The 26,591-nt window shown below is 39.8% G+C and overlaps 1 protein-coding gene across 3 annotated transcripts in view; it reads left to right on the top strand.

Moving 5' to 3' along the window:
* Positions 1-26,591, top strand: part of DKK2 (dickkopf WNT signaling pathway inhibitor 2) — a 111,091-nt gene that overhangs the window by 65,262 nt on the left and 19,238 nt on the right. The window contains exons 2-4 of one of the 3 annotated variants that reach the window (XM_039710708.1): positions 1,647-1,778; positions 3,179-3,252; positions 5,973-6,181. In XM_039710708.1, coding sequence (XP_039566642.1) covers positions 6,047-6,181 — 135 coding nt within the window. In that variant the 5' untranslated portion in view covers positions 1,647-1,778; positions 3,179-3,252; positions 5,973-6,046. Of the gene's footprint in view, positions 1-1,646; positions 1,779-3,178; positions 3,253-5,741; positions 6,182-26,591 lie in introns of those variants that run through there. The other 2 variants (XM_039710709.1, XM_039710707.1) reach the window with 2 other exon arrangements.

Below are 26,591 nucleotides of genomic sequence, written 5' to 3'. Positions count from 1 at the left end.
ACACCCATGTCATGGCCTCAGTCCCCAGCTTGTCCCCAGAGGGCTTTGCTGGGGCCACAGCCCCAGGCCATGAGACATTTCATGGAAGTGCTGCAGTGGGGACATCCTGTTGCCCTTGGTCCCCATTCCACCAGCAGTGCCTGCACACTCTTGCCCTTCTACTGCCGTGCAAAGCCTTTTCTGTTGAGAGGATTTGGTTGGGAGCTAAATATAAAAATGGTGAAAAAAGGAAATCAATGAACCCAAAAGTCATCCCCAAGAAGATCCTTAAATGTACTTTAAAAAAAAATATTGTTGAGCTGTAGCCTTAGCAAAAAGTAGCTATTGTTTGATGGTCCTGACTGAATTTTTTAGTCAGAAATTAAATAAAAGACAGAGTAGGCCCCAGGAGCAACTCTAGGAGAGATTTGGCCATATCCAAATTGTTAGAGTTTATGTGAGGGGCAATGGAAATTCAGTGCAGCTGGTAAACCTAAAAAATAATAACAAAAAACAATACACCTCTGTGTAATAGAATGTCTTTCATATGACCAGTATTCCTAAGTGCTTTATATAGAATTAAAAACAGATTTAATTTGAAGAACAGGTAATTTTGTTTATTTAAGGGAAATAAAAACATAGGACATTAGAGTTAACTAAAGCTGGTGTAAATCAAAAAGGGTTCAACTAAAGTCACATGGCTTAAAATATAGATGCTGTAAAATACACAGGATTGCAATCGGGCCCATAATATTTTACATTTACAGTGTGTAATTTTGCCCCTTTCAGGAGGTCAGGTAAAGGATCTCTTCATTACATCCTATTTCTCTTTTATCTTTAAATTTAATTTATTAATTTTTTGTGTTCTTTTGTTTCTTGCTTTTATCTTGACTTCTGCTAGATTCTGCTCTTTCCAAATATTTTGTCTTATAAAACTTTCAGAGTCAAAGGAGAGAGAAGAGGACAAATGGTTGCTTTTCTTTTCCATGTCTCTCCTGACAGCCTGCCCCCCACCAAATCCTATTCTCCTCCCAAGAAAAATGAAAAAAGCCTACAGTTAATGTAATGGAACTGCCTGGCAAAGAAAAACGAGACAGAAGAAAAGGAATTAAAATATTAATATCTGTGAATGAAAATACCCCAAATTTAAATAAATTTTATGCCTTTTTTTTGTCAAGAATAAGTTGTATAACTGGAAAAATTCTATAAAACTTCTGTTTGCTTAAGGCCACTCAATTTTCTCAATAAATTTCTGAACAAGTTTAATTAAGAGAAACACCAAAACATTTGTGAAATGGAAGTATGTGTTTGAACCATTTAAACCTCCAACATTTGTTCAGGGAATGAATACCGGGTTTAGAAATAAAGAGAATCTCTGTGGTGTGTCTCCTTTCCATGGGCGCAAGTGAGACAAATGAAAAGCCCTATATTTCTTACAGAAAGCATGCTGGTTTAGCTCCAAAGAGATCCAAATGCAGACTTCTGTATTACAATAAATATGGTTTTTATAATGAAAGGAGAGCTGAACACTTGTGGTACCCTGATGTAGTTCTCAGTGTTTGCACTGGAGGTCTCACTGGCATTTAATGAGCGTGGCCCTCTTGGCTGTCAGGTTTCTGTGCCTGGGTTGTAACCTCTTCCTCCTTCTGCCTACTGGAATTCTTCAGGAAGAAACAGCAGTTAATGTGGAACATACCCAGAGTCGAGGGATAAGTCCCACTTCTGGAGGATCTCAGGAAGATTTGTGGTTATGTATGCAGTGATGAGGAGCAGATTCAGTCCCTGCAGGATGGCACTTGGTAAGAGACTTGGTGAGAGATTTCTCGTGACCTTCCCACCTCTGATGTAGGATTTGCTATTCACTGTTTTTTTTGGAGTAGTGCTGCTTCCATTATTCTGTATGGTTACCTGCAAAGTGTCCTTTTGGGCACAAAATACTGAATTGCTCTGGGTGGTTTGACTAACCACACACAAAGTATGTGGGCCTTAGCTTCTCCAGAATAGGCATCAAACTTAGAGGAGAATTTAAAGATAGACTGTGTTTCTGCATGATCTTCTGTGTGACAACCTCTGCTTAGTGCACTCCATGCCCTTGGTTCTCTGGTAGAGGAGCCCCATGGAGAAACACAATATGCCTCATGGCATTTTAATGTTTTAGAAATTCTTGATGTTTCTCAAAACCTAAGTTGCAGTGGCACAGTCATAAATGTGAAAAGCAGAGATGCTTCTTGATATTTTTGCTTCCATACTGTCTTATTTAAGTGGATATTGTGAAATAAGTCTGTGTACAGACTCTGAGGTGCATCAGGGCTGCTGAAGTGAGAAGCACAGGTAATATACATGTCAGTTTGGAAGTCTGTATTTGACCAGTTTGAGGTAGAAAAGGCAAGGCTTGAATGCTACTTAAAAGTGTGTGTGGTGTGGGGGAAACAAAACAAAAAAACTCCCCATCAAACTACCAAATAGCTTGTTTCTCTACAAGTACAAGCTTTTGTTAAGAGGAGCAAAACAAAAGTTCCTCCCTAACATGGATTTAGTGTCCTGCCCATCTACTTCTGCTTTCTGTGGTCTTGAGCATCCTGTTGGTCTGGCAGCAGCTGCCCTGCAGTGAAGTGGGTTGTTGCTTCCTCTGGAGGGAAATGTCTGTCAGCCTAATAAAGCAATACCTCTTCCCAGATCTTCAGAGATGCTGCAAAATATCTTCCCTACAGAGCAGTGAGTCACAAGATAGGTCTTGCCCTGTTGTAAAGTTACCCATTTCTATTCCCACTAAATTTAAATTAATGCCCAGAAACTTAGTTAAATACAGCTGACTGATGAACATCAGTAAATCCGGACTGATTGACAAAATAAGTTTGGGGCACCTGTTCTGAGATAGCTGAAAAGCTTTGATTGTTCCTTCTCAGTTTTCTTCTAATTTCTAAGTGTTCTGGATATAGAAGGATTTTGTTATTTGCTTCTAAAGACTTCTAATGTGGCTTGCATTTTAATAGATGTATATTTGGTTAATTTAGAGTCTACATACTATCTAATCTTTAGGTGCTGTGTGCCTCTTTTAGTACCACCCATGTCCATTTATTTCAAGAAGAGCTGTATGATATTTGCATGAGGTCATTGTATTGTGTTTTTAATGGCATGAATTCTCTTCGCATGTCTCATCAAATTGTTTTGTTCTCTTTATAATCTTCCCTTGTTCCAGGAAACTCTGGTGGATAATACTCTACTACCACTGACTTAAAAATTTGTGTTCCTTCCTGGGTAAGAGAAACACAGGTGAGATAAGAATTTTCCATGACATTACCTATTAGAGCTTTTCCTGTGGGCATGGATAGCTGTTTGCTTTTGGGTTGGGGGGGCTGAAGCACCATGAAGCCTGGGTGTCAAAAGCCAAGTTAAAAAAAAAATCAAAAAAAGACTGGCTGTGTCTCTTTCCTGTGAAGTAGCAAATTCCTTTCTGATTTTTCAGAAACATTTCCTTAAAAATGTCTTCAAGCATTACCAAAAATTAAGTCAGAAAGGTAAATTTAGTTTATTTGAAGCTGCACAAAGATGGAAAAAAAGGAAATGCTGTGAATAAGATAAACTTGAGGGGTTTTTTTTCATTCCTTTCTCTTTGCGAAACTGAGTACAAAAAAAAATTAATTTTAATTTTTAACCTAAGTTTTTGAAATCAAGTCCAATAAAATTTCTTTCAGTTTCAAACCCAGTGAACACAAACTCATCCGAAGTCAAAGTGTCATACTCTGTAGAAGAGTTTAAAACTCAGTCTTGGCACTGACATGTCATTTCAGTTGTTACTTAAAAAAAAAACCCAACAAAAACATAGTGATTCCCTAAAGTAAGAGGTCATTTGATAAGGAAGACAAAATATTCAAAATCTGCCCCAGGAGATGGATTTAAATTCTCTCAAACAATTCTAAGGCTTGAGCTGTGGATAAAGACACAAATGACTCCATTCTTTCCCAGGTGCTCTGTTTAATATAATGCAGCCCATGAGGTTAGGACACATTGCTAGCAGTCACATGGCGCTAGTTACACATTTGACAAACCTTATCCAAGGTGGTGTGGTTCCTGGGGCATTCCTGCAGAGAGCTCCCAAGTCTCCAGGAGGGCTTCTGCACACTGCAAGGGAGCAGCAGCACTGGAGGCCAAAACGGTGCCTGGCTCCTTTCTGGTTTTTCATGCCTTGGTAAGTGCTGTTTGCACAGCAGTTAATTTAGAATAAATGAAATTTCAAAGCGCACATTTCTTGTTCCCCCCCTTCTGCTATGTAAAGGGCTAGAGTAAGAGGAAATGATTGATAGATTAGAGGAGGGACCCTTCAGAAGAGGGAAAAGCATAAAAATTCTCTCCACTGTTCCCAGACAAGGTAACGTTCATACAAGAACATGTGGGACGGCAAGAACGCTGTCCCCTCACCATCTTTTGTTCCCTCCACCCCTTTTTCACATGTCCAGGGGAAGGACAAGAGATTGTAGCTGCTCCATGGCAGCTTCTTAGTGCCTCATGGTGATGTTCTCTGCTTCGTTCTAGAGCTTTTGCAGGGGGAAGTTAAGAGCTGTACTGTTCTGCTAATTTTATGCTCTGTGTCCCTGTATACCTTCTGTTTCTGAAACGCGCTGTTTTGGTGCTGCAGCGAGGTGATGCGTTGGATGGTGTGGGTGTACTTCGTAGCACTGAGGGTTTTATTACAATGATGCCGAGGAAATGGAGAAAGTGGACACGAAGAAAGTGTTTTTGGTTGATGTTGGCACTGCGGTATGAGAAGGGTCAGGTGTGGAAGAGCGCAGCGCAGCCTTCTCGGCTGGACGTGCCCTTCGCGTGGACCCCGCTGGCTCGGCAGGATTCTCTCTCTCAGCCCTGCGGGTGTGAGGGGCTTTGCGCGTCCCAGCGCTTCGGGCAGCTGGGGCACCTCGACACGCGTGGCACTGCGGCAGCCCGGTGTCGGGGACGGGGCACGGCGGGGCTGAGCCCCCGAGCGGGGCTGGGCCCGGCAGGAGCCGCAGCCGGGAGCGGAGCACGCCCGGCCCGGGCTGACCCCGCCGCCGAGAGGGGGAACCCGGCAGGCTGGGGGGAAGGAAGGCGCTGAGGGGCATGTTCCTCCCGGGGATGGGGATTGCGGGCTGCGGAGGGGTCAGCGAGAGACTTCGAGACCACCGAGTGCGAGGGGCAGCGGCGCAGGAAGGCCGACGGGGACTCTGCCTCCCCTCCCGGGGCCGGTCCCGGGGCTGCTCCGCCGCCGGATGCCCAGAACCCCTCGCCCCGCACCGGCCGGGCTGCAGGAGGAGGAGGAGAGGAGGAGGAGGAGGAGGAAGAGTAGGAGGAGACCGGGCGCTTTCACTCCTGCTGACTGCTGAGGCAAAAGGCAGAAAAAGGAGGAGGGGAATAAAAAGTAAAGAGGGGGGAGAGAGAGTGAAAGAAAACTAAGCCCAGCTTTTGCCGGTGCTGCTTGGATTGGATCTGGTTTGAGTTTCCTCTCTGCTGGCTTGAGCAGCAAGAGAAGGAGGAGTGGGGGGAAGTAACTCGCTCACTCTTCCTCTGAAGCTTTAGCAAACGTGCTGGTGCCTGTGCTGGCGGGGAGCTGCCCGGGTGCAGTTCCTTCGCAGCATATTGCTCTCGCTGCCTGGACTTCTCGAGGACCTGGAGGAAAAAAGACATCACAGACCTGACAGTCGCTTACTGCCTATAGACTTGTCACTTTTTTTTTTTTTTTTTTTTTTTTTTTTTCCTTTTTTTTTTTTTCTTAGGGGATCCTTTTTTAAAAGTATTTTTCTCCCGTGTCTCAGAACAGCAGTTCCTTGAGTGGCTTTGAAATCCATTGCTTCCTTATCAACTTCGGGAGATATTTTTAAAAACTTTCCCCCCCTCTCTAGTGTCTTCATAGCCAAAAAAAAAAAAAAAAAGAAAAAAGGAGAAAAAAGATAATCCTTTTGGGGGAGGGGAGATGATCGTGCTGATGTGGAATAAGTGCTCCTGCTGTCTCCTCTTACTAGCCGCGGTCCTGATCGTGGAGAGCTCCCAGCTAGACAGCTCCAGCTCCAAGGTGAACTCCATCAAGTCCACCCTGATGGGGGAGGCTCCTACTCAGGCAACCAACAGATCTGCAGGCATCCACCAGGGACTGATGCTTGCTAGCAGTAAGAAGGGCAAAATGCTAGAGCAGATGGGAAAACCTCCCAAGCACTATCACCGGCAAGGAGAGGTAGGATATGGTTTCATTGCTCGAGTGTCTGTCCGTGTGCTGTATGTAAATAATTGCTAGTCTTCCCCCTCATATTGTTTTCAGAGCTTTAATATGTTAAATTAATTATTTTACTTAGTTGGGTTTGCCTGGGACAATATAATCTCGTAATATGTGTTAAGTACTGTGCACCTGGGAGGTTTAAACCATTCATTTTTCTCTGTAGGGTTAATAACTGATGGAAGAAAGAGCAATCTAAAAATCTATCATCTTCAGCATTTCTTTTTTTGACTCTTTCAAAAGGTTGCCAGAAGCAAAGGAAGAAATTTCTTGTTAACTCTCAAGACAGTAAATGAGTTGAATTTGAATAGGTGAGGCAAATTTGAACATGAAGTAAAAATTCACAGCAGTGTAACAAACTTGGTTTTAGAAATCACACCTGGCAAGGTGATCTCTGGTGTCTTTATCCTTGGTGAGAATAAAAAAGCATGCTATCCCTGTGTCATACTTTAAGGTACAGTCCTTTGTTTAATAAGACAGAAAACAAATTCTAGGTTCCTTGTCCAGAATATGCTCCAGTGTTTGTGGAAGTTTTGTTTGGTTATGAGAGTTTGAATGTAAAGAAGATGAAAAATGTTATAGAAAAAAAAAAGGTTAAGGGGAAAAAACTGCAACACCCTTACTTGCTTGGGCAGTCTTCTTTCTTCTCTACCCTACCTGGAAACTTGAAAGTCTGATAGAAAATAATCTTCATTCAACTGTCTTTGCACTAAATTGTAAAGCAGCATTTTAAGTCATCAGTCCTGTTCTTCCCTCTCAAGTCTTAACCTGGATGGTATGAATGTTGCGTGTTGTGATGTTGAAAGAGGTAGACTTCTTCAGAAAATGTAGATTTTATTGGGTATTATTAGTATCTCTAAATACAGCTGCTTTTCATAAGCAACAGTGTAGCAGCTAGAAAGCTGCCAACATTCAGCACTAAAAAGGCAAAATACTCAATGCTGAAGGGTCTGTACTTGCCTAAATTTTCCTTATAGCAGCAGAGAAGCTGAAAGTTCAAGTAATCCACTGAAATTGCTAGTGATTAACATCAGCTTCCTAATAATTGAATGCTGTAATTTGTTTTTTTGTGCAAGCATAGTAACAGTAGTGATAGTTTTGGTTTTTGTGTGTGAGAAATTTCCAAGCTTTCTTTCTCTAGCCACTCAACTGCTTTATAATTTACTCAGAATTTGGTTGCCTCTCCTTACCTCTAAGCAAAGTTTAGCAAGAGATGCTGTGATGAAGTTTCATATTACTAAAGTACTGTGCTCTTCTCTTGTTCACATTTTACTAATTACAGTTACATTACTATGTTGAATCACCTTGAGGAGATAGAGGTGCCCAATGCACCTTCTTATATGTTCTCCTTGGATTTTCTTTTGTTTTTAATGTATTCACAAAATGTCCAAATACAGGTCCTATTTTGCCACTGAGTGTTAGCAGTCTCATGAGTTTTGTGAGTTTCTGCTCTCCAGCTTTTGCCTTTTGGCAAAGGGGAAGTCTTGCCACCTTCCCCTGTGTACAATGTCCTCAGCGCTTCACTGTGTATTCAGCTCAATGTTGAGAATAATTGATTATAATTCACCCAGTTCCTGAAAAACAATTTGTGCTACCTACTTGTTGTATTTGCAAGATTTGCCCCTAACTTGCCAGCCTGGACTGCGATTTCTGGGCACTTCTAGTTACTGTCATGAACTCAACAGGCACATTTCAAGTGAAAGACAGCACTGTAAGTATCTGTAGTGGTAGAAGAGACGTCATGCATGTTTTCATGTTTGTAGCATAAGCAAAGACCCCCGGAGAATTGGTGGCTGTGACACCCAGGGAGTGAAGCCTGACCTCCCATCAAGGGCTGTCAGCACTGAATTTACCCTCTCTCCCTGAGATTCTGTCCCCAGGTCCTTCATGGCCTCACACAGAGGTCTGTGAAAATGACACAGATTTGCTCTTAATAATTCTAGATGATACTTTTGGCCATCTGCCTGAAGCAACACAGTTAATGCAGAATTGCAATAAAAAGAAGGAAAAAAAGGGAAAATACAAGGAAAAGAAAATTAAAGAGAGGGAAAAAAAAAGGAAAAGAAAAAAGTAATGAAAAGACAAAAGAAAAAAGAGAAGAAAAGAGAAAAATGGGCTCTTTTCTGAAAACGTTTTCTCTTTGGTGATACTTCCAGCTGTAGGGCTGGTAAGCCGCCGCGTTTTTTAACAGCGCTGTCACGCATATCAACCAATTAAGACATTTCATAATATTTTTTATAGTACTCTCTTACTAGGTTAGTGCTTAATTTGTTTAGATTATGGGACTTTGCACTGAAGTTTACCATGCCACTTGCAAAAGAGCAGGCATATGCATTTCTTTCTAAAACAAGCTGTTGAATTAGTGGAATTTGTAATGTCTCAAAAGTAAGAGTATCTTTTATATCTTGGCAACCATAGATGGTGAGTTGAGTGTCTTGTTTACAGCTAGGAAATAGTTTTAGTAAGGACCAAGGGTATGCATGGTAAAGAAAAATCAATAGAATTTTGCTGTTGTTTGAAGTCTCCGAGCTGTGCTTTCAGGTCTGGACATACACATGATGGAAATCACCAAAACTGATGAAAGGACCATCAGCCTACAACCTATTTTCTTTTCAATTATGTTAATTCTCAGGACTAGGAGCAACTTGGGAGTGTTTAATCAGCAATAAATCAGCCGATACAATAGTTGATGGCTTATCTGGAGTGTTGATGTTTTTCAGCTGGTAGTTACAGTGCTTCTGCCCAGAAAGGGAAGATCCAGCGCTCTTTTGTCAGGCAAAGTTCCAGTTTAAATTAATGAAAATACTCACATGAGCAAAGCAAGTTGATCCAGCTTGCAGAGAGACTGGCGAGGCAAATATGGATTTTAGTAAGACTTAACATTTTTATGTCTTTCTGAGGAATATTATTTATTTTCTGGACTTATTCCCTTTACTGCCTTGGATCAGCAGAGAATGAGAAGCACTGATGTGATAAATCGGTGAGATTTCATTCTCTTCACTGTTCTTTACTGTCACTGCTGCTTTTCCTTTTCTACAAACTGTTAATGTTTCCCCAATTTCACAGAGAATCAGAAAGTGTCTACAGCATTTGTACAAGGTAAATTTTTGCTCAAAATCGGTACTGTAAGTGCATGCTAATCTAGGTTGCTTTGGGGGGGCGTGGGGTGTTGGGTGTCAGGATTATATACTGTCAGCTATTTATTTCCTCTCAAAACTTGATTTAGAAAAATGCTTCTAGGGATATCCTACACCTCAGTTCCATGACCTGTATGTGAATGTGTTCTGGATATATCCCGTCTCTAGGAAAATATGATACAGTGAACAGGGTCATAATTGACAGTGACGATAGATTAATTTTTCTGTGTGTTAGCTGTAGCTTCCACTATGTTTGGGTAAAGTCTCCCACATGAGTGTTCTAGTTCAACTATAGAGATGCAACCTACAAGGAAAAATAACACAGACTGCATGGTGCTTAAAAGGCATAGCCATTCCGCAGATTCCTGGTCGATGACTTTGTAGCCTCTTTCATTCACTTCACCATCTTTTAGACTTTTTGCCTCTGGGTTTTAGTCCCCTCTCTCCTCTGTGTCCCCTCTGTCAATGCTGGGGTTTCCACACCTTCACACTCAATCACCTTTAATGATCTGGTAGGCTGTAACCTACCAAACTTTATTTCCAGCTACTTTCCTTCTTTAATCTATGGGTGCTGTTATCTTCCCTTCCCACCTCCTGGCCACAAGCTGTCATTTCAGCTCCTTCCCCAGCAAGACGCATCTCTCATTACCTTTGTCCCTTTGCTGCTGCATAGCTGTTTGGGTTTGTGCTTCCCACTGAGACTTTCCCTTCCCCATGAACATGATGGGAGCAGTAGCAATGAAGGGAAGAACTGGGACATCCAGTAGAGGGAACTGACACATCTGTGGGGATGGATGATCTGGAAAAGGGAGTGAAAAGCTGGGACAAGTTTTAGTGCTGCAGAGGCATAACAGACAGCTGTCAGATAGCCTTAGTATTCCAAATGCAGTCAGTTTAATGTTAAGATGTGTTTATTTTTTTAAAATTCTATTGCAGTTTGAGCTAAGATGTTCAAGGCCACAGAAGCCAAACCAAAGAGGCATTTATTCAAATGACTAATTTGATACTGATCTCATACCTATTAATCCGTGGACGTACATGTGTTTCTTGGACAGAACATAGTTACCCACAAGGACTTGCTAGAAAATGTTTGGATGATGCTTTGTAGCGAGTAAAACAGCATGAGATGTAGTAATTGAATGCAGTGCCCTGACAATGTTACAATAAAATGTACCAAAGACACCAAAAATGTAACCACAATATCTTAAATAGCTAGCAACCAAGACAGTAAAAATTATTTCTCCATGGGATTAAAAATAAATTAATTAAAATAGCTAGAAATTACATCCAGCAATAGCTGCCTTTTATTTATTTTTTTTTAATTAAAAAAATACAGAATTGCTAAATCTGTAGAGGCCACCAGAGGATTAATTCTTTGCTCTTGCTGTTTGGTGTTAGAAATCTGGGTGACATACTCATTTACTGGCAGCAGTCTTGCTAAATAACCTACTGGCGTCCCTCTTAACTGCAAAAAATGGGGAGCAGAGTATTATCTCCTTCCTGGGCCATGCTTGGTGTCCCCTTCAAATTGTTATTATTAATTGATGTCATAATATAGATCAGAAGCTCCTATAAAGTAGCTTTACTACCAGTATTTCCTATTAGCTTTGCAACAATATCTAGAAAATTTCTAGAACTCTGATGAGCTGCTGGGTGTGCAAGTACTTAGGAAGAGTCAGTTTCTGTATGGAAAGTCTGCCAGAGGTTAATGACAACACAGAAGATGATGAAGCATGATTACATTTTCTCCTCAGAAAAGTGAGTCTGATTAACTCATTATGTTTGATTAACTGATGCTTTGCAGATGCAAATATAGCACAAGTTTAATTTTGATCTTAATTATCTCAACACCGGATGTCTCTTGCAAGCACTTCGTATCTCATGGCTTGTCAATAGAGCCTTTGGTCCTTTTACACTTGTACTTACAAATGCCTCACCCTGCAAATGTCGTTCAGGAGGAATTTAGCTCTGCAGAGGAGGAGCCACATGGAGCTTCTGCTTCTGTTTGGTTTTCCAGCGCGGCTTTCCTCACCAGGTTTTGTATATCTGCTTATTTTTTTAAGTATATCCAAACAAGTTTTAGGTATATGTAAAAATGTTAATTTGGAGAACACCCTCAAAACAAAGAGCTTCCCCCCCTGCATGTGCTTGCCAAGGTCGCTACCAAGTTCATGCCACCGCCTGCGTGCACACACTGGTTGTGGCTGGAATCAGGGCTGGAATCAGGGTGTGGTGGGACACACCTGGAGCCAGCAGCTGCTGCTGGGCCCATCATTGCCACGGGGCTTGTCACCACGTCCTGTGGAGCTTCGTGTTGGTTTTGGCACCGCAGTCATGAAATGTCTATGATGGATTTAAGGAGCTGGAGTTTGTGTGACACCATAGACTTGGTGGAGAAAGCTGAAGCCACCATTCTGCTCTTACTGCACTGGTAAAATTCCATGTGTATTAATAATTTTACAGTTACTATTTTTTTTTAGTGTAGTGAAGATAATTATTTTGAAATCTTTGTCTTTTACTGCTGTGTTCTACGTGGTGTTTCTGGTACTTTTAGGTTGAAACCTATAGGAAGCTTCTATGAGTTTCATACCCATGGATGTGAAAGGCCAATACAAAAGCCAAGAAGATCAGAAGGTTTGCTTTGCTACTATTTTAAAATGAATTTCTTATGCAAAAGTTTTTTATTTTCATTAGAGATCATGAACTTCATCTCATCTTTTTTTCACCAAATGTAGGATATGCATTGGCAGTGTGTGTCCCCAAACCATCACTTTTATTCAGTGTAACTTTTTCCCTTTTTTGATTGAAGGTCAAATTTATTCTAATGGAAATTGTAATGAACATCAAGCAATTTTCAAATTGTAATGAAATGTGGAAATAGATGATTTATGGTATTTCCAAGCTAATTGCAGAATCCTTTTCTCTAGAATGGGCTACAGAATGTAGTGTTAGAGAGCGAGCGAGATGGCTTAAAAGGATACATATGTTCATACTAAAAGACAGCAGAATACTAAATCACAGCAATCTGCAAATAAAATAATGAATTTTGTTCGTCTTGGTTACAGATTTTTGGGGACAGGCCTTAAATCCATCTATAATTTATACATTTTTGTTCACACAAACAGAACTTGAGTTATGAAAATAAATGGAATACAAACACACAGTGGGAACATGGAGTTCACTCATTCAGCAGCTATTTTGTTCTTACTAACGGAAAGAGCAGAGCAATGCTACAAAAAAGAAAAAAAAAACTTAAAAGTTGTTGGGTTTCCCCCCCTCAAAGCACATAAGCACACGGTTCAGCCCCTTGGGACTTTCTTAAAGCTAAGCTTTGATATGATTGAATTTTCATATGCATAGTAATGAATCTTTGAGACATGCATGTTGCACATGTGTAGTGCAAATGGCACTGGTTTAGCATTTTTAGCAGTAAGCAAAGGCAGAACTGCTCTGCACATGCTTGGGAATGAGGTGTTGCTTCACTCTGCAAGCCCTCTGCCTCATTCTCTGTGCATCATGTAAGTGTGAACCAGGCTGTGCATGCTTTTAAAAGCATATTTATCGGTCCAGTGAATGAGAGGACAGGGTTCAGTTCTACGTGTTTTGGCAGCTTGCCTCGAGTAAAGCAGTGACTTGCTGTCAGCATGATCTCCTCTCTGCAATCTGAAATGACTACAGTGGAGATCTCTTAAAGGAACTGTGAACACAATACATTGATGTTGCAGCAGGAAACTTTTATTCTTGGAATCTCATTCTTAACTGGAACAGCATCACGGAAAGTAGTGCATCTGGTGGGGGAAGGTCTTTACTTTTCCTTTTGCACAGAGCAAGGTAGCTTCCCAAACTGGGTTCATTTTGGGGGTTTTTTTGCTATATGTTCCTATAGAAAATGATGCACCTCTTCTTGGCAGTCTGAAAAGATGCTAAACTGGACATTCTGCTGTGGCGTGACCTGTCCGGATTAGTACATTGTGACCTGTACTTGCCATATTTCTTTGTTTCTTTTCTTTTGGCTTGAAAATGAGAACACAGAGCCCTCCCACCCAGTTTGTTGTGGACTCCGGATTCTGTTTTCTACCTCAAAAAATAAAAGTTTGTGTTTCTTTCTGTTTTCTGGGGTTTTAGATTGCCCATACAGAGACTGAGCTAGGAGTCTTTCACTCTCCGTTTGGTAGGAGTATCGGGAGTGTACTTCCTTTCTTTTTCCAAACATCATCTCCCTGTCATTCTTCAGGAGGGAGGGAAGACAGGACATATCAAATGGTCATGTTTTACCAGACCTGCCTTTCTTAAATTTCAGTTTATCATCCACTGAGGTAGCAATAATGACACCATCTGGCTCACATAACCAACCACTCTGTGTGAACTGAACACTATGGGGTTGCCCAGCGAGACTGAAAGTTGTTACTCCCAACAAAGCTAAATTTCCATTTGTATATTATTCATAACCAATTCCTGTGGTAGGGTGAGAGAGCGTGGGTGTAGGTTAGAATTCAGGAATGGAAACTTTGGGAACCAAGAAAGGACCATGAAAACAGGAGGTTCCCATCCTCTCTCCACACTTTCTCCATATGGAGCCAAATGTTGATGTTGCCTCATGTCATCTTACAGGTAAAGAGAAAAACTGCATGGGCTTTTTTTAAAGCAGAAGTCTGCTTTATAGTTTGGTGGTAGTACTAAACTGCTTAGCTGCATACAATGTTTTTGTAATTGTTTAAATAAACACAGAGTTTTTTAAATGCTCTTTAGGAATGCTTGTAAACTTCTGTGCTTGGATTTGTCCCCATTGCTATCTTCCAGGCATCCCACTCTTCGCCAGGAAAACGGCTTTTTTACAAGGAGAATACTCTGGAAATTACTTTCTGAGAGGGTCCTGGCCACAGCAGCTGCAACAAATTGCCACTGAACTTCAGTCCCAATTGTTTTTTATTGCTAAAAGGATAAGTGACCAAGTGAATACTTATATTATAGCTTCACGACAGTTTATTAAGTATCGAATTGTAGTGTGTGATCTTGTCTAACCAGAAGATTAAGGTTTTCCTGTGGAGAAAAATTTCTCTCAGACTTACTACCGATGCTTAAGCTGCAAGAGGGTGAGAAAGTCCTGCCAGTCCCAAACTGTTCTGTGGTTAGGCTGGCTTAGGGTTTTCATCTGCTGGGGCTGCTCAGTGATGTCAGCACAAGCAGAGCTATAACAGCATGAGGCAGCTGAGAAGTCAGGGCACCGCATCCCATTGCGTGTTGGTCCACCTCCTGCTGAGGAAACAAGTCCATGGGGGGCATTTCCTGAGCAAGAGGGTTTTGAGTAGCAGCACAGCTTCAGCATAACTCAGATTATGCTAAGTGGGAAGCATTTTGGGCTTGATTTTCCAATTAAGCAACACAGAGCCCAGGAAGGTCAATAAAGGATGGAACAAAACCTTGAGATGGTACAGGAGGCATGCTTGTGTCCTTGAGAAGGATTTGCCACCTGGAAAGGAGGTGCGGGTCTGCTCGTCCTCCTCTCAGCCTCTCTGCTTGAACTTTGAGGATCCTTCCTTCCCCAGACATGCTGGCCTCACTGTCACTACTGTGGCTTTGGGGCTTGGGTTTGTTTTTGTCCAATGCCTTTTAAAGGATGATGCCTTTTCTTGAGCACTATCCTCTCAAGTTATCAGTGAAGAATAGATAAGAGAATCTTTATTTCAGGCACACATGTGCACTGCAGGTGTGAAGGGAACTCTTAAACTGTTTATGAGTGCACAAAGCCTCATGAACAAAGAGGGCAGAAAAGAATGTTGTCATTTTAAGGAAAAATATGTTTTAGGGCCCTGTTAAAAAATAAAGCCAAAACAGAACAGCAAATGGGCTGCAGATTGTCTGTGTTAGAGGGATTAGCACTCTGAAAATCTCTGATAGGTTTGTGCCACAGATAGTCCCAGTCAGCCAAGATGCCATTTGACAATGGAGTGGGTATCCACTGTCAGGCTCTTGTCTTGGAGAGTTACCCACAAAATCCTCTTCTGATAGGCATACACAGGTGAGTAGGATAGCACTGCCTTAACTCTGTTTTAAAGGTTTTAGATGACTAGAAGTCAATGGAGACATTGTATGAAAGGTGTGATAGTGGGGTGTGAGTTCCAGATCTGGGTGACTTCTTCACTTTCATATTTGGTGAGGTTGAAGTCTTTTTTACTGTTAAGGGGTCAGAAGGGTCAAGGATGGGTAAAATGAGAGAAAACACATTACTTTCTTTAACAGCCTTGGGAGGATATCTTAATTTATTTGGAACAGCTTTCATGTACAGTGAGGGTAGCATCCATAATGGTGGTGACAATTCAGTACCCAAACAAAAGTGATGTAACTCCCTTCCCTTCAGCAGTGTTTTCCAGCAGAAGCACAAAAAGAATTTGGCCATAGACACAAGTTCATGCTGCCAGAAATGCTACACTTCAGCTCTTTGCTCTGCAAAATATGCTGCTTTATTGCCCTTATCCAAGAAGTGCCACACACTTCTACACAGAAAGTAATCTCAAAGGTTTGGCCCTGTTTACTGACAGGATGAATCTGAAATGTATTTATGTACCTAACTCCCTGAATGTTTTCAGTGGGAATTAGGTTCTTCATACAGTTAGGGAATGTAGTCATAGTCTTTTCCATGCACAAGAGAAATTCAGAGGAAGTTGTCTGTCTGAGACTCAGTGTAAGGCATTCTCAAGGACAAGGACCTCGCTTCTCTTTCATCACCTATGTAAGGTAGTCCGATTTTGGTCATCAGAATAATTTGTTATAATTATTACTACAGAAAAATTTAATCAGAATACTTTATGCTGTTCCCTCAATGATGAAATAATTATATAAAAAATCAGTTATAGGCTGTATCTAATGTAGCAGACATGGTTATACCAGCCCTTCTCTCTGGGTTATAGTCTTCATCCAGAGTAACTTTTTTCTTAAACCAGCATATCTTTTTTTTTTTCTTCTTTTTTTTCCCTGTAAAACTGGACATGGATGCAGAGATGTTGCAAAGAGAGCTGTAGTGCTTGTCTTTAATGAGCCTTTTCCTGACCCACCCTGTGTAAAGCAGTTGACACATCATGTGTTGTGCAGCTGGGACGGCTACCCTGGCACATATCTCTGATATGTGAACGTTTTGACTTTGGCCTTTTGGAAGCACTGGTCCCATGCTGTTCTCCAGAGTCATGTTTAAGTCATTTCCCAGATACTGTGGATATAGGGCCGGTAGGAGCAAAAGCTGCAGTGGAATTCACAAGTACATATTTAGCTGATTCTGTGAAAACAGATTGCGCAACACAGACTGACAGTTTCTGGATTTCATTTTCTCTCTTTCCTTGGTCTGACCTCCAGTACTCCTTCTGTCAGCTGGTCAGTATTTGGTTCTGAAATTGTAGTTTGTGCATTTTGTGTGTATGTATGAATGGTTGTTTTTTTTGTTTTTTTGTTTTTTTTTTTTGTTTCAGTTTTCTTGTGGTATTGTTGTTTTAATTTTGCAATGTGGCCCTTTAAATTTGAATTTTACCCCTTGATCAAAGGGCAGACCAGTTTCTGTGAGACAGCAGCTTGGAGGACTTAAAGGATGCCGAGGTGGTGCAAGGGTGAAATCCACACTGCTGAACAGTCTGAGCAGACAAGAGCAGCCGTGGACAAAATTCATGCCTTGTCAGTTCAACAAGGCACGTCTCTGTCCCTGTAGTATGGGGGCTTGGCTTCTCCTGACTCTACTGGAAGTGTTGGTTCTTGCATGCTTTGACCATTTGTTAGTAAAATGGTCGCTGCTTTTACTTTTGATCCCCTTCTGCCCTAAATGACCCTATAGACAGGAAATCAATTTGCTACTAGAGGACATTTTGTGAACACTTGATCAAAATCAAATTACCCCATTTTTGCTCTTCAAATACTTGTGCCAATGGAGCTATAGTTCAAGCAAAAAAACTTTCAAGAAATGGATATGCTAAGTTATTACCCATTTAATAACTGATTAGAATAACTGATAATTAATCAAAAATAAGCAGAATTAAACTGCCACATTTCACTGTACATGGAGGCTACGAGCAAAGCTTCACATAAACCTTTCAGAACTGATGCTGTTCAACTTATTGGCAAATGTTCTGGAAAATGGGCACAGAAATTTTTACAAAAATTTGTTCACAACAGTAAAAACTTAAGTGGACCACAAAGTTGCAGTAAATGCCAGTATACTGACCACCTGAGAGATAAATGCTATGGGTAAAATTCCATTTCTAATAGTGTAAATCATGACAATATGGCACCATGTGATGGCAATTTGGCACATAAGTGATAACCTGTAATTTAGAGTAAATTTAGCTATTTTTCATGATGAAGCAGCAGCAGAGAGACAAAAAATAAATAGTAAGAACATATTAAAAAATCCAAGTGGAATATCAGGAAGTAAAAATGACAAAACAGAGGGCATTTTTAAACTGGTTCTAGTCTCATGGTGCTGAGTAACTGTTAAAAGATATAAAAGCAGTCAGGATTAAATGGAGAAGGGATGATCATAACACCAAAACTGCTTAAACACAGGAGAAAGAAAATAGAATGCAAAGACCTACTTTGGAAAAGGGATGCCCATGGGAGAACAGAATGGAGAGAAATAAAGTACTGAAGAGTCAGAAGAAGGTGAGTGGGGAGCAATCACTCAGTGTTTGCTGTAAAAGAAGAGCCAAGAGCAGACAGTGTGAAATTATCAGACAGCCAGGAACTACTTTTTCATGTTGTGGAGCTCATTGCCACATGACGCTGTGGGAGCCATGTGTGGGAACTGCTCCCATGGAGAGGAGACAGACATAGAGACAAGAGATGGCACTGGGAGGTACTGAACTTCCAGCCTCAGATGTGTCTAAGTGGCTGATGGCTGAAGCTGGGAGAATGCAACTGGGAGAAGTCCTTCTGTGCTTGCCTGTAATCTTATTCCTCTGAGAATTTGCATTTAGGTGGATGCTGGCCTGGCCATTTTCTCTGATGGGTTATAGCAACTTTTAGGTACTTATGCAGTAAGTACTTTTTCTTTATTAGTATCATAAGTAGCCCTGCTTGTTGCCTTAATTTATCAGGAAACTTAAGAGTATCTGGTTCAATGTAAGCATTTGTGTTTTGTGTACTTCTGTTAGGATGTGCATATACAAATATTATACAAAAACTTAACTAATGAGCTGAACCCAGTCCTTGGGTCTATGACAGTGGGCACTGATTTTCTCATCCTCTCCAATGCCCATGGACATTAGTGTAGTGTTAACATTCCCATGAATGCCACTGTGGCTTCGTTATCCACATTTTTAGTCAAAATATTAAATAGTCCAAAGAGATTGCTGCAGCAAATGGAAAACATGACTGCAATGAAAAGGAAATGGAAAAAAAAGAAGAAAGAGGCGAAGAGGCTTAGAACAGATTTAAAAAGTATGTAGGATACACAAGTCAGAGGAGACTTTTCAAAGATTTTTGCTAAAATTTAATCAGCCACAGAAGTAAATACTTTCCAAAAAGGGTAAGATTTTCAAGTCATTCATTAATCAGAATAAAGATTTTGGTGGGTTTTGGGGAGGAGAGGATGTGTCTTTTTGCTTTTCTTTCTAATTTCCTCAAGAATTTTGCTAATGAGTAAATCCTTCCCTTACAAATTATCGTTATACACAGGGCTGAGTATCTTCAAATTTTTGAAAAGTCCAATGTTTCCAAAGTTGTTACAGTTTTGATGGAAACTACTCGGATGCCAGGGAAGTACAGGGTGGGTTGGCTCTGTCTACAAACAGATTTAAAAAAGCCGAGGACAAAGAATAACTCAAGATTACAGTCAAACTCCAATAATCTCCTGTTTTATCTTTGAAGTCAATTTGACCAGAGATTTTAGGAGCCTAAATAGAATTCACAGTGTTAAAAGTGCTGGTATGTGTATGTTTGTGTGCAAGTTTTTCCCTGCTTTCACCAGATCCTTCTCTGCATCAGGCAAAAGTTGGAGTTCACAAAATATTGTGTTCCCTCTGTTGTTTTCCCCTTGCAGCAGTGTCTGGTCATCATCTCTGACTTAATGAGTATTGATAGTATTAAAAAAAAAAATTTAAACCCTCCTTTGATCTTCCACCTGCAAACTCCAAAAGATTTAAAAGCCATGGTTAACACACATGTTTAAATACTTTGGCATTCAAACTTGGATTCCAACCATCCAGGTTCTGTAAAAAACTTGGCAGAACTGCTGCCTCTCCACTGTTCTTGACAACAAGGTGTGATATCTTGTGACCAGTTGATTGATGTGAAGACACTTGGTGCATTTATGACTAGTGCAGTACATGAATTTTGGTAGATGAGACCAAGTCCAGTCTGCTCCCTTCTCTAAAATAGATGTGGAAAGGAGCTTGCTAGCCTGAACTTGTCTGCTTGTTAAAATCTCTGACACCTTTTTGCTGGTGAAAAAAAAATCCCAGCTAATGGTGTGTATTTGTTTATTCTGCTGTTTTGGTGCATATGGTGAATTAGCTATCTGAGCAGAGTGTTTTCAATGGCTCTGTGGAATAGTATTTTATAGGGCCACAAATACTATAGAATTTTATAGTATTATATGGGGCCACAAATGTTTTGTTGGTTGGACTTCAAACATAATACTTGGTTGGCTCAGTCATCAGTTATGCAGAATTTCTATGGCATTGATTCCAAAAACCTGTCAGTGTATGCCATCTGAATTTCCCCATCAGTAAAATGTTCTTCTTTGAAACAAATATATGATATTTCAAGGAACTAAAAGCACTTAGAAGATGATAATGTAGATGATCAATCCAAACATTTACACAATGGGGAGTATTTTTAGAGAAGAGAAACACAGAAGAAGTTAAATGTTTACAAGTTTAGTAGGAAGTGCACAGGTTGAATATGACCCTGCTTAAGTCAATATGCTTTTAAACAGTAGTTTTTCTAAACATGCCTTGGAATATTTTTAATATTTTAAATATGCATACCTAACATAAAAATTCTTGGAAAAAATAATCTGTCTTTTTTCCTGTTTAGTTCAATATAAAAAAGAAACCATGCCATTTTCACAATTGGTACAGATTCTAAGCAGAACAATATCATAAGTTATTGCAGAAAGGAAGAATATTTGTTTTGAGAACCTGCATTTGCTCTTGAATCAGCAGGTTATGCTGCATTCATTTCATATCCTTCTCAGCTTTCATGCTCTCTCATCCATCTCTTTCTGATGTTATATTAAACTCTTGAGTGTATAGAAATTTAGGTTCCCAGGACTCTGAGTTAGATTGGAACTCAATTCATCTGACAGACTTTGGAAACTGGGACTGTAATTCCCAGTTCATTTAGATACTTAATGATCATTCAATCTTCTGTCTGTGTTTCTACTTGCTCACTCACTTTTTACACAGTAGGAGTCAGTCAGTCTTCAGATCAGAAGCATATGGTACCCCTCCAGCAGACAAACATTTTCCACCAACATTTTGAAGAGAATGAAAATCTAAATAAATAACCCCCAAGGCTGAAAACAGCCTATTCACCAAACAGCAATTCCACAGGAAAAATAAATGTTCAGCAAAGTGATCTTTCATTTGAAAATTGGATCCAGACTCTACAAACTGAGAAGGGTGAGCAACTGTGTCATGTGTGGTGCAATGCAGTTTGTCTGCAAAGTGTACTGCACAAGGTACTGATGTTCTGCTTACAGGGAAAAGCAAACTGGGCAAAAGTTAAACTGTTTGTTTGTCAGCAAACTGTTAAAATCATGGTGCCATGAATGTTGTCCCTTGTGAATTATAAATGGTTAGTGTGTGTGTGGACTATCCGCCAGCTAGTTCAGAACGTTGCAATTCAGAACAGATTAATCTTTTAACACTTTGTTTTGAAAAGTGTAGATTTTTGTTCTTTGAAGAAAGATGGTAAAATCATTATGTCTGAAAGGCAAATAAAAAATTAGTCTTTTAGAAGGTCAGACACATAGTTCCATGTTTATCTTTTACTCTAATATTGTAGTTTCTTGGTAAATTAATCATTGCTTGTTGTGTTTTTTTTTTTGCAAGAAATTCACTTCTCCCATGGAGCTACCTTTAGTAGCAGTAGTAGTGGTAGTGGTAGTAGTAGGATCTTATCAGTTCACAAAGGGGATGAGAATTATTCTGTCTTTTGGAGATTAAATCTGTTCTGAGATCAGACTGTGCACTTTTTCTAGTTCTCTCATTACAAACAGTAATAATTTTGTGATTGCTTTTTGGTCAAGAACTTTGCTGTTTATGCATGTGCTAGAGAAGATTACTGTCTGGATTCAGGTTAATAGGTGTGATAAGTGGAAATATTTACTGTGTTAAGGAAAACGACTGATTTCAGATGGATCTTGTGGCACAATTTAACATTATCCCTTACTTCAGCAACCTGATTTCAGGTGGAAAGACTAACTAAGACATTTGTAGCACAAAGCTAGCATTTCTATGGTTAAAGAAGCATTATTGAAGCATAAGCTAATATTTCTACTTGAAGGGACTGCTTTGACTAGGGTCACCCACCAAAAATAACCACAGTAATAATAAATGTAAGATTGGTCTCATATAGATGTGCAAGAAATGTGAATTGTCAAGTGCAATCTGATTCCTTGGTACTACTTGTCATATTCCTGTGGAAATCAGTGGGAAATTACAAATTTCTACCAACAGCAAATCTGGCCCTTATTTTTTATATAAAACAACTCTGTATTCTTTTAATTCCTATAATTTTAAACCACAATGGCACAAAAAAAGCTTGCATTAATTCTTTCCTCTTATAAGTGTGCATCTTGGCATATCTGACATCTAGCAGTAGTTAGGAATGCCAGCCAGCCTTCCATGTCTATTTTTATAGAGTTGTATGTCAGTCAAAACTGCCCTACAAATATGTGTTGTCTTTGTCCTACCCCTCAGCTTCAGAGCCACGTTTTAAAACAAGGCTATAAGGGTTGTTTTCTTGTATAGATAAATCTGTTAGCTGGTGTTTCTGTCTTGTGTTTCTCAGGAAAACTCATTGGAAATCTCGGTTATATCAAATTATTTCTGAACCACTTCCTATTTGGTAAGGTAAGATGGGATTGATAAAACAAAGAAGTGTTCATTTGATGTGTGGTTTTGTGACTCACTGGGTAAAACTATTTATGCTGTGTGACTCCAGTAGGTTTTCAAACAACATCAAGGAGATATTTATTGGCACCGCTGTTTTTGTGGCACCGAGAAAAGAATAAATAAGTGTAAAGGAACAGCTGTTTGAAGTTCTTCTAGGCGAATTTAAATCCCATATTTTCCAACAATGTGAATGAGTCTGCATTTGAATGGTAAACCAGAAAGGTTTATAGTGCATATGGTACCTATTTGAATTTTTTAAATGTCTAATTTCTGCTGTGGAAATGGAGGCCAGCTTGAGTTATTTATTGTGGGATGCAGAAGGAAATCACGACCCTTTGCAGGGACACGTTAGAATCCCTGCACCATTCAGCCAGTTTTCTCCTGTCACACCTACTTAAATTTTCAAAAAGAAGCTTTAATGTATTGAGTGTGCTCTGGATCTTACTAGTTCCGAGCACTTATGACAGCTTTCAGAGATTGCTGGTGGCTCCCAGTAGATTGTAATTCTAGAAACAGGAGCCTGATGCTAAGCATCACCACCTGTTCCCCATTATTTTCCTTCAGAAGAAAACAATGCAAGTATAAGATTACATACTAATGGAACTCATTTTCACTAAATAGGTACATTTGGTCACATGTTATTTGGTGGCCCATAAAAGAAAAAGAGAAAAATAGTATGCTGTTTTCAAAAGGGAGAAACAAATAAAACTTAAATTCAGAGTTTCTTAACTAGGATAGCTAAACCAAATTCTTCCACGGCAGGTATACCAATATGCAATATGTAAGTACATACAGATTGCTTGTTGGAATAACTGTGTTTTCAGTTTGATTTGTTGTCATATCCTAAAAGGCTTTGGACTTCATTCATCTCTTTGTAAATTCCCTTTAGATCTAGATTTGAAACTTTTTGGCATTTGCGCTGAATTCCTATTTCTGCTTTGCTTAAAACAATGCAAGTCTCATCTCTAAGCAAGGTTTCTCTACTGCCCCTCAGTAGAAAAAAGTATAAGCAGATACAGCATGGTTATAATGCTACTTGCAAGTTAAGTTGTTGCTTGTTACATTCTGTTATAATTTGCAATACACCACCGTGGTCCCATGTTATAGCTCTGCTATATGGTCATGTGACATATATCTAGGCAAGGAAGGAATGTTTAAAATGAACTCATCACTGCTTTTCTCATAGGTGTTAGCATCCACATGTAGGCAGTACATTTTTCAAGCATGTGTATGTCTCCCTCCCTTGGAATCCTGAACACGTCAGCATTCATGTGGAACCTGTGATAGCCTGGACTGCTCGGGGTACTCAGCGGTCCTGCTTTTGGGTGCAGACCAGCCTCTAAATTGTATCTATATATCTGCTTCTTGGCAGTTCTTGTTGCTGTTTTTCCTTTTGCTAATATCTTATTCCCAAAAACCAGCATTTTTTTTTTTTTTTTGCTTTTTTGCCTTTTTTTTTTTAAGAAGTTTTTTTTCCTTTTGTTTCCTTTTGTGTTGCTTGGTCCTTTTTTCCTTTTGTTTCCTTTTGTGTTGCTTGGTGATTCTTCTCTGAGAATCCATGTCAGACTGTTGGTAGCCTTTCAATAGTCTTGCTTCTTGCAAACTCTTCAGTAAAAAGTGGTGGGTTTTTTGAGATAATACGCCTCAAAAAATATGCTATTTCCTAATTTTGCAAACAAGGTTCAGCAGTTCATTGAATGGAAGCAAATTAAGGGTGACTTTACCCACTTCTTGAGCCTTTGGGGAGATGAGTTGTTATTAGCAGTGTTTCTTTGCTGTGTTCATACCTGGGAGACAAACCCTTCAGTCAGTAATCCCATCAAAATGAATGGGGTCATGCCTGTGGGACACTTTGTGGCTACCAAAAGTAATTTTCTGGCGTATGTTTGGTGTCTGTATGAGGCAGCCAAAATGGAAGTACTGTCTCAGCCATAATTACCAATGGAAAAGACTTAGGATCAAGCCTTTGATATGGCTTATTCTCCCAGATGTGTTTGTTCTGTACTATTGGACTGGGTTCTTAACTCTGAAACTAAGGTTTTGGACAGAGGAAGCAGAAATAGATTTATGGAGTGCTCCATAGCTGCTTTTTCTGAATGAAGTACTGCTCTAATGACATATATTCAGGAACTAGGTTTGTCTGCAAATCCGATTATTTAAACTTTTAACAACTTCATTTCAGATGTACCAAATGGATTTTAGTGGACATTCTCAGACCATGACATTACTCAGTACACAGATGAGTGAATGTGGTGTTTCTGAAAAATTGACAGACATGGTCTTAGCTGTTCTGTGATCAAAACAAAGCATTTCTATGCCTCTTTTCAAAAGTGTGTTTAAGCTGCTTTAAAATAACTGAAAGTGAATGCTTCCAACCAGCAGAAAATTTACATTTCATAATTTTTCTTCTGTCATGTATTGATGACCAGCTCTTCAAATCTTTTATTATGAGCTAAGTCTGTAATGAATAAATCTGTTTTGAAGTTCAGTGAAACCATGGGATCACTGTGAGGGCTGCTCACATTAGGGAGAAATTACAAGATCATGGCTTTTTAGCCTTTTGATTTACCAAATAACTTTAAAACTTCATTCTGATTTTGGCTGGGAAAGCCCCTTTGTTGGCCAAACACAAAATTTCCATTTGTTTACATCAGGTTTTTTCTCCCAGAGCAGATAACAGCAGTGCTGGATTCAACATCTAAAAGCTCTCTGGCAGGATGGGTGCCTGCACCCAGCCTGGTAAGCACCATAGCTTTGCTGTACTTCATGTAGCTTGCTAATAAAAAGTGATCTGTGAGAGGCATGAGCAGAATTCTGCCTAATGGAGTCTCATTTAAACTGTGGTTTGCTGCTTTTCCTTTGAACTTCTCAAAAGTCTTTCTAGAGTTACACTCGATAGGAATGATAAGGGTACCACTGCACGTTCCTCAGCAAATCCGTAACACACAGGGTGTTTTTCCACTTAGATGTGCGTGTATTTACATGGAAGTTGGGCCTAAGACAGAGTCTTGTTTCCAGACCAGATGTACTTTGACTTGAGGACTCTAAGATCATTAACATTGATTTTTGGTGCATTGTAAACAACTGTGGCCTAGGCGTTGCTAAAAAGCAGCTGACACTGAAAAGAAAGGAGGAAAAAAAGTCAGAAAATGTTTGTATAAATAGCTGAAAGAGGTGCTGGGGAGGATCCAGACATTTGTATTTTGCTCTTAGCATGCACTCTCTACTGGTCATCCCTCTACAAATGGCTGAGCCTTAGTGGTGTGACAAATTGTTTCACAGCTGCTAATGCTGATATTTGTCAGTGCCTTCCATTTCGCTACACTGTGTTTTATAATGAAGACATTAAACTACAGCAGAGGAATTGGTCAGTGATTGCAAGGGGGTGTATGTAGACCAACTTTGTCCTCTGTTTAAAGAAAAATGGACTAATTGCACTAGGATGTGTTTCATCCTGTTTTTTTTCCAGGTCTCATGATCAAGCACAGTAAGTCTTGTTAATACAAGATAAGGAAAAATAAGAAAATATTTGGAAAATGATGTTTTGGAGCAGAATGATTATGTTCTCTCAGAATGTGTTAGAAAAACATCAAAATAGCAATGTAGTTGTATTTTATGTTCAAGAAATATTCTGAAGTATACACAGGCGTAACTGATAGACAGTACACTTATATTTCTAAGGGACTACTCACTATCCATGCTCGTGCTCTTTCACACAGTCCACCTGTAGGCTTCAGCCTGATTGCATTGGTTTAACTGAAGAAAAAAAAAAAAATATCTCTGAATAAACCTGGATAAATACAATTACATTAGATTAAATCTTTGAAAGTACACTATGTGCTATCTAAGGCTTGAGCTAAGTATTGAGTAATTAATACACCCTATTGTTGCAGGTCAAGATAGCCTGACACCCTCAAACCAAGAATTTTGACTGATCCTTTATTTATACTGACAAAGTTTACCCCTCTAAATATATATTATCCTTGGCTGTTAACCCTTTAAGATAAGCACTGACTTGCCTTTGGGCCAAGTCGTGAAGTGACATGCTTAAGTGAGGTTCGTTTGATTAAAATGAGAATAGTGCACCAAAATGACCAATTATGGGTTTTCAGGCAGAAAGCAGCACAAGGCTGT

This window comes from Passer montanus, unplaced genomic scaffold (assembly GCF_014805655.1).
Source record: "Passer montanus isolate IOZ18808 unplaced genomic scaffold, ASM1480565v1 scaffold23, whole genome shotgun sequence".
NCBI lineage: Eukaryota > Metazoa > Chordata > Aves > Passeriformes > Passeridae > Passer > Passer montanus.
This window is presented reverse-complemented; position numbering and strand designations above follow the sequence as displayed.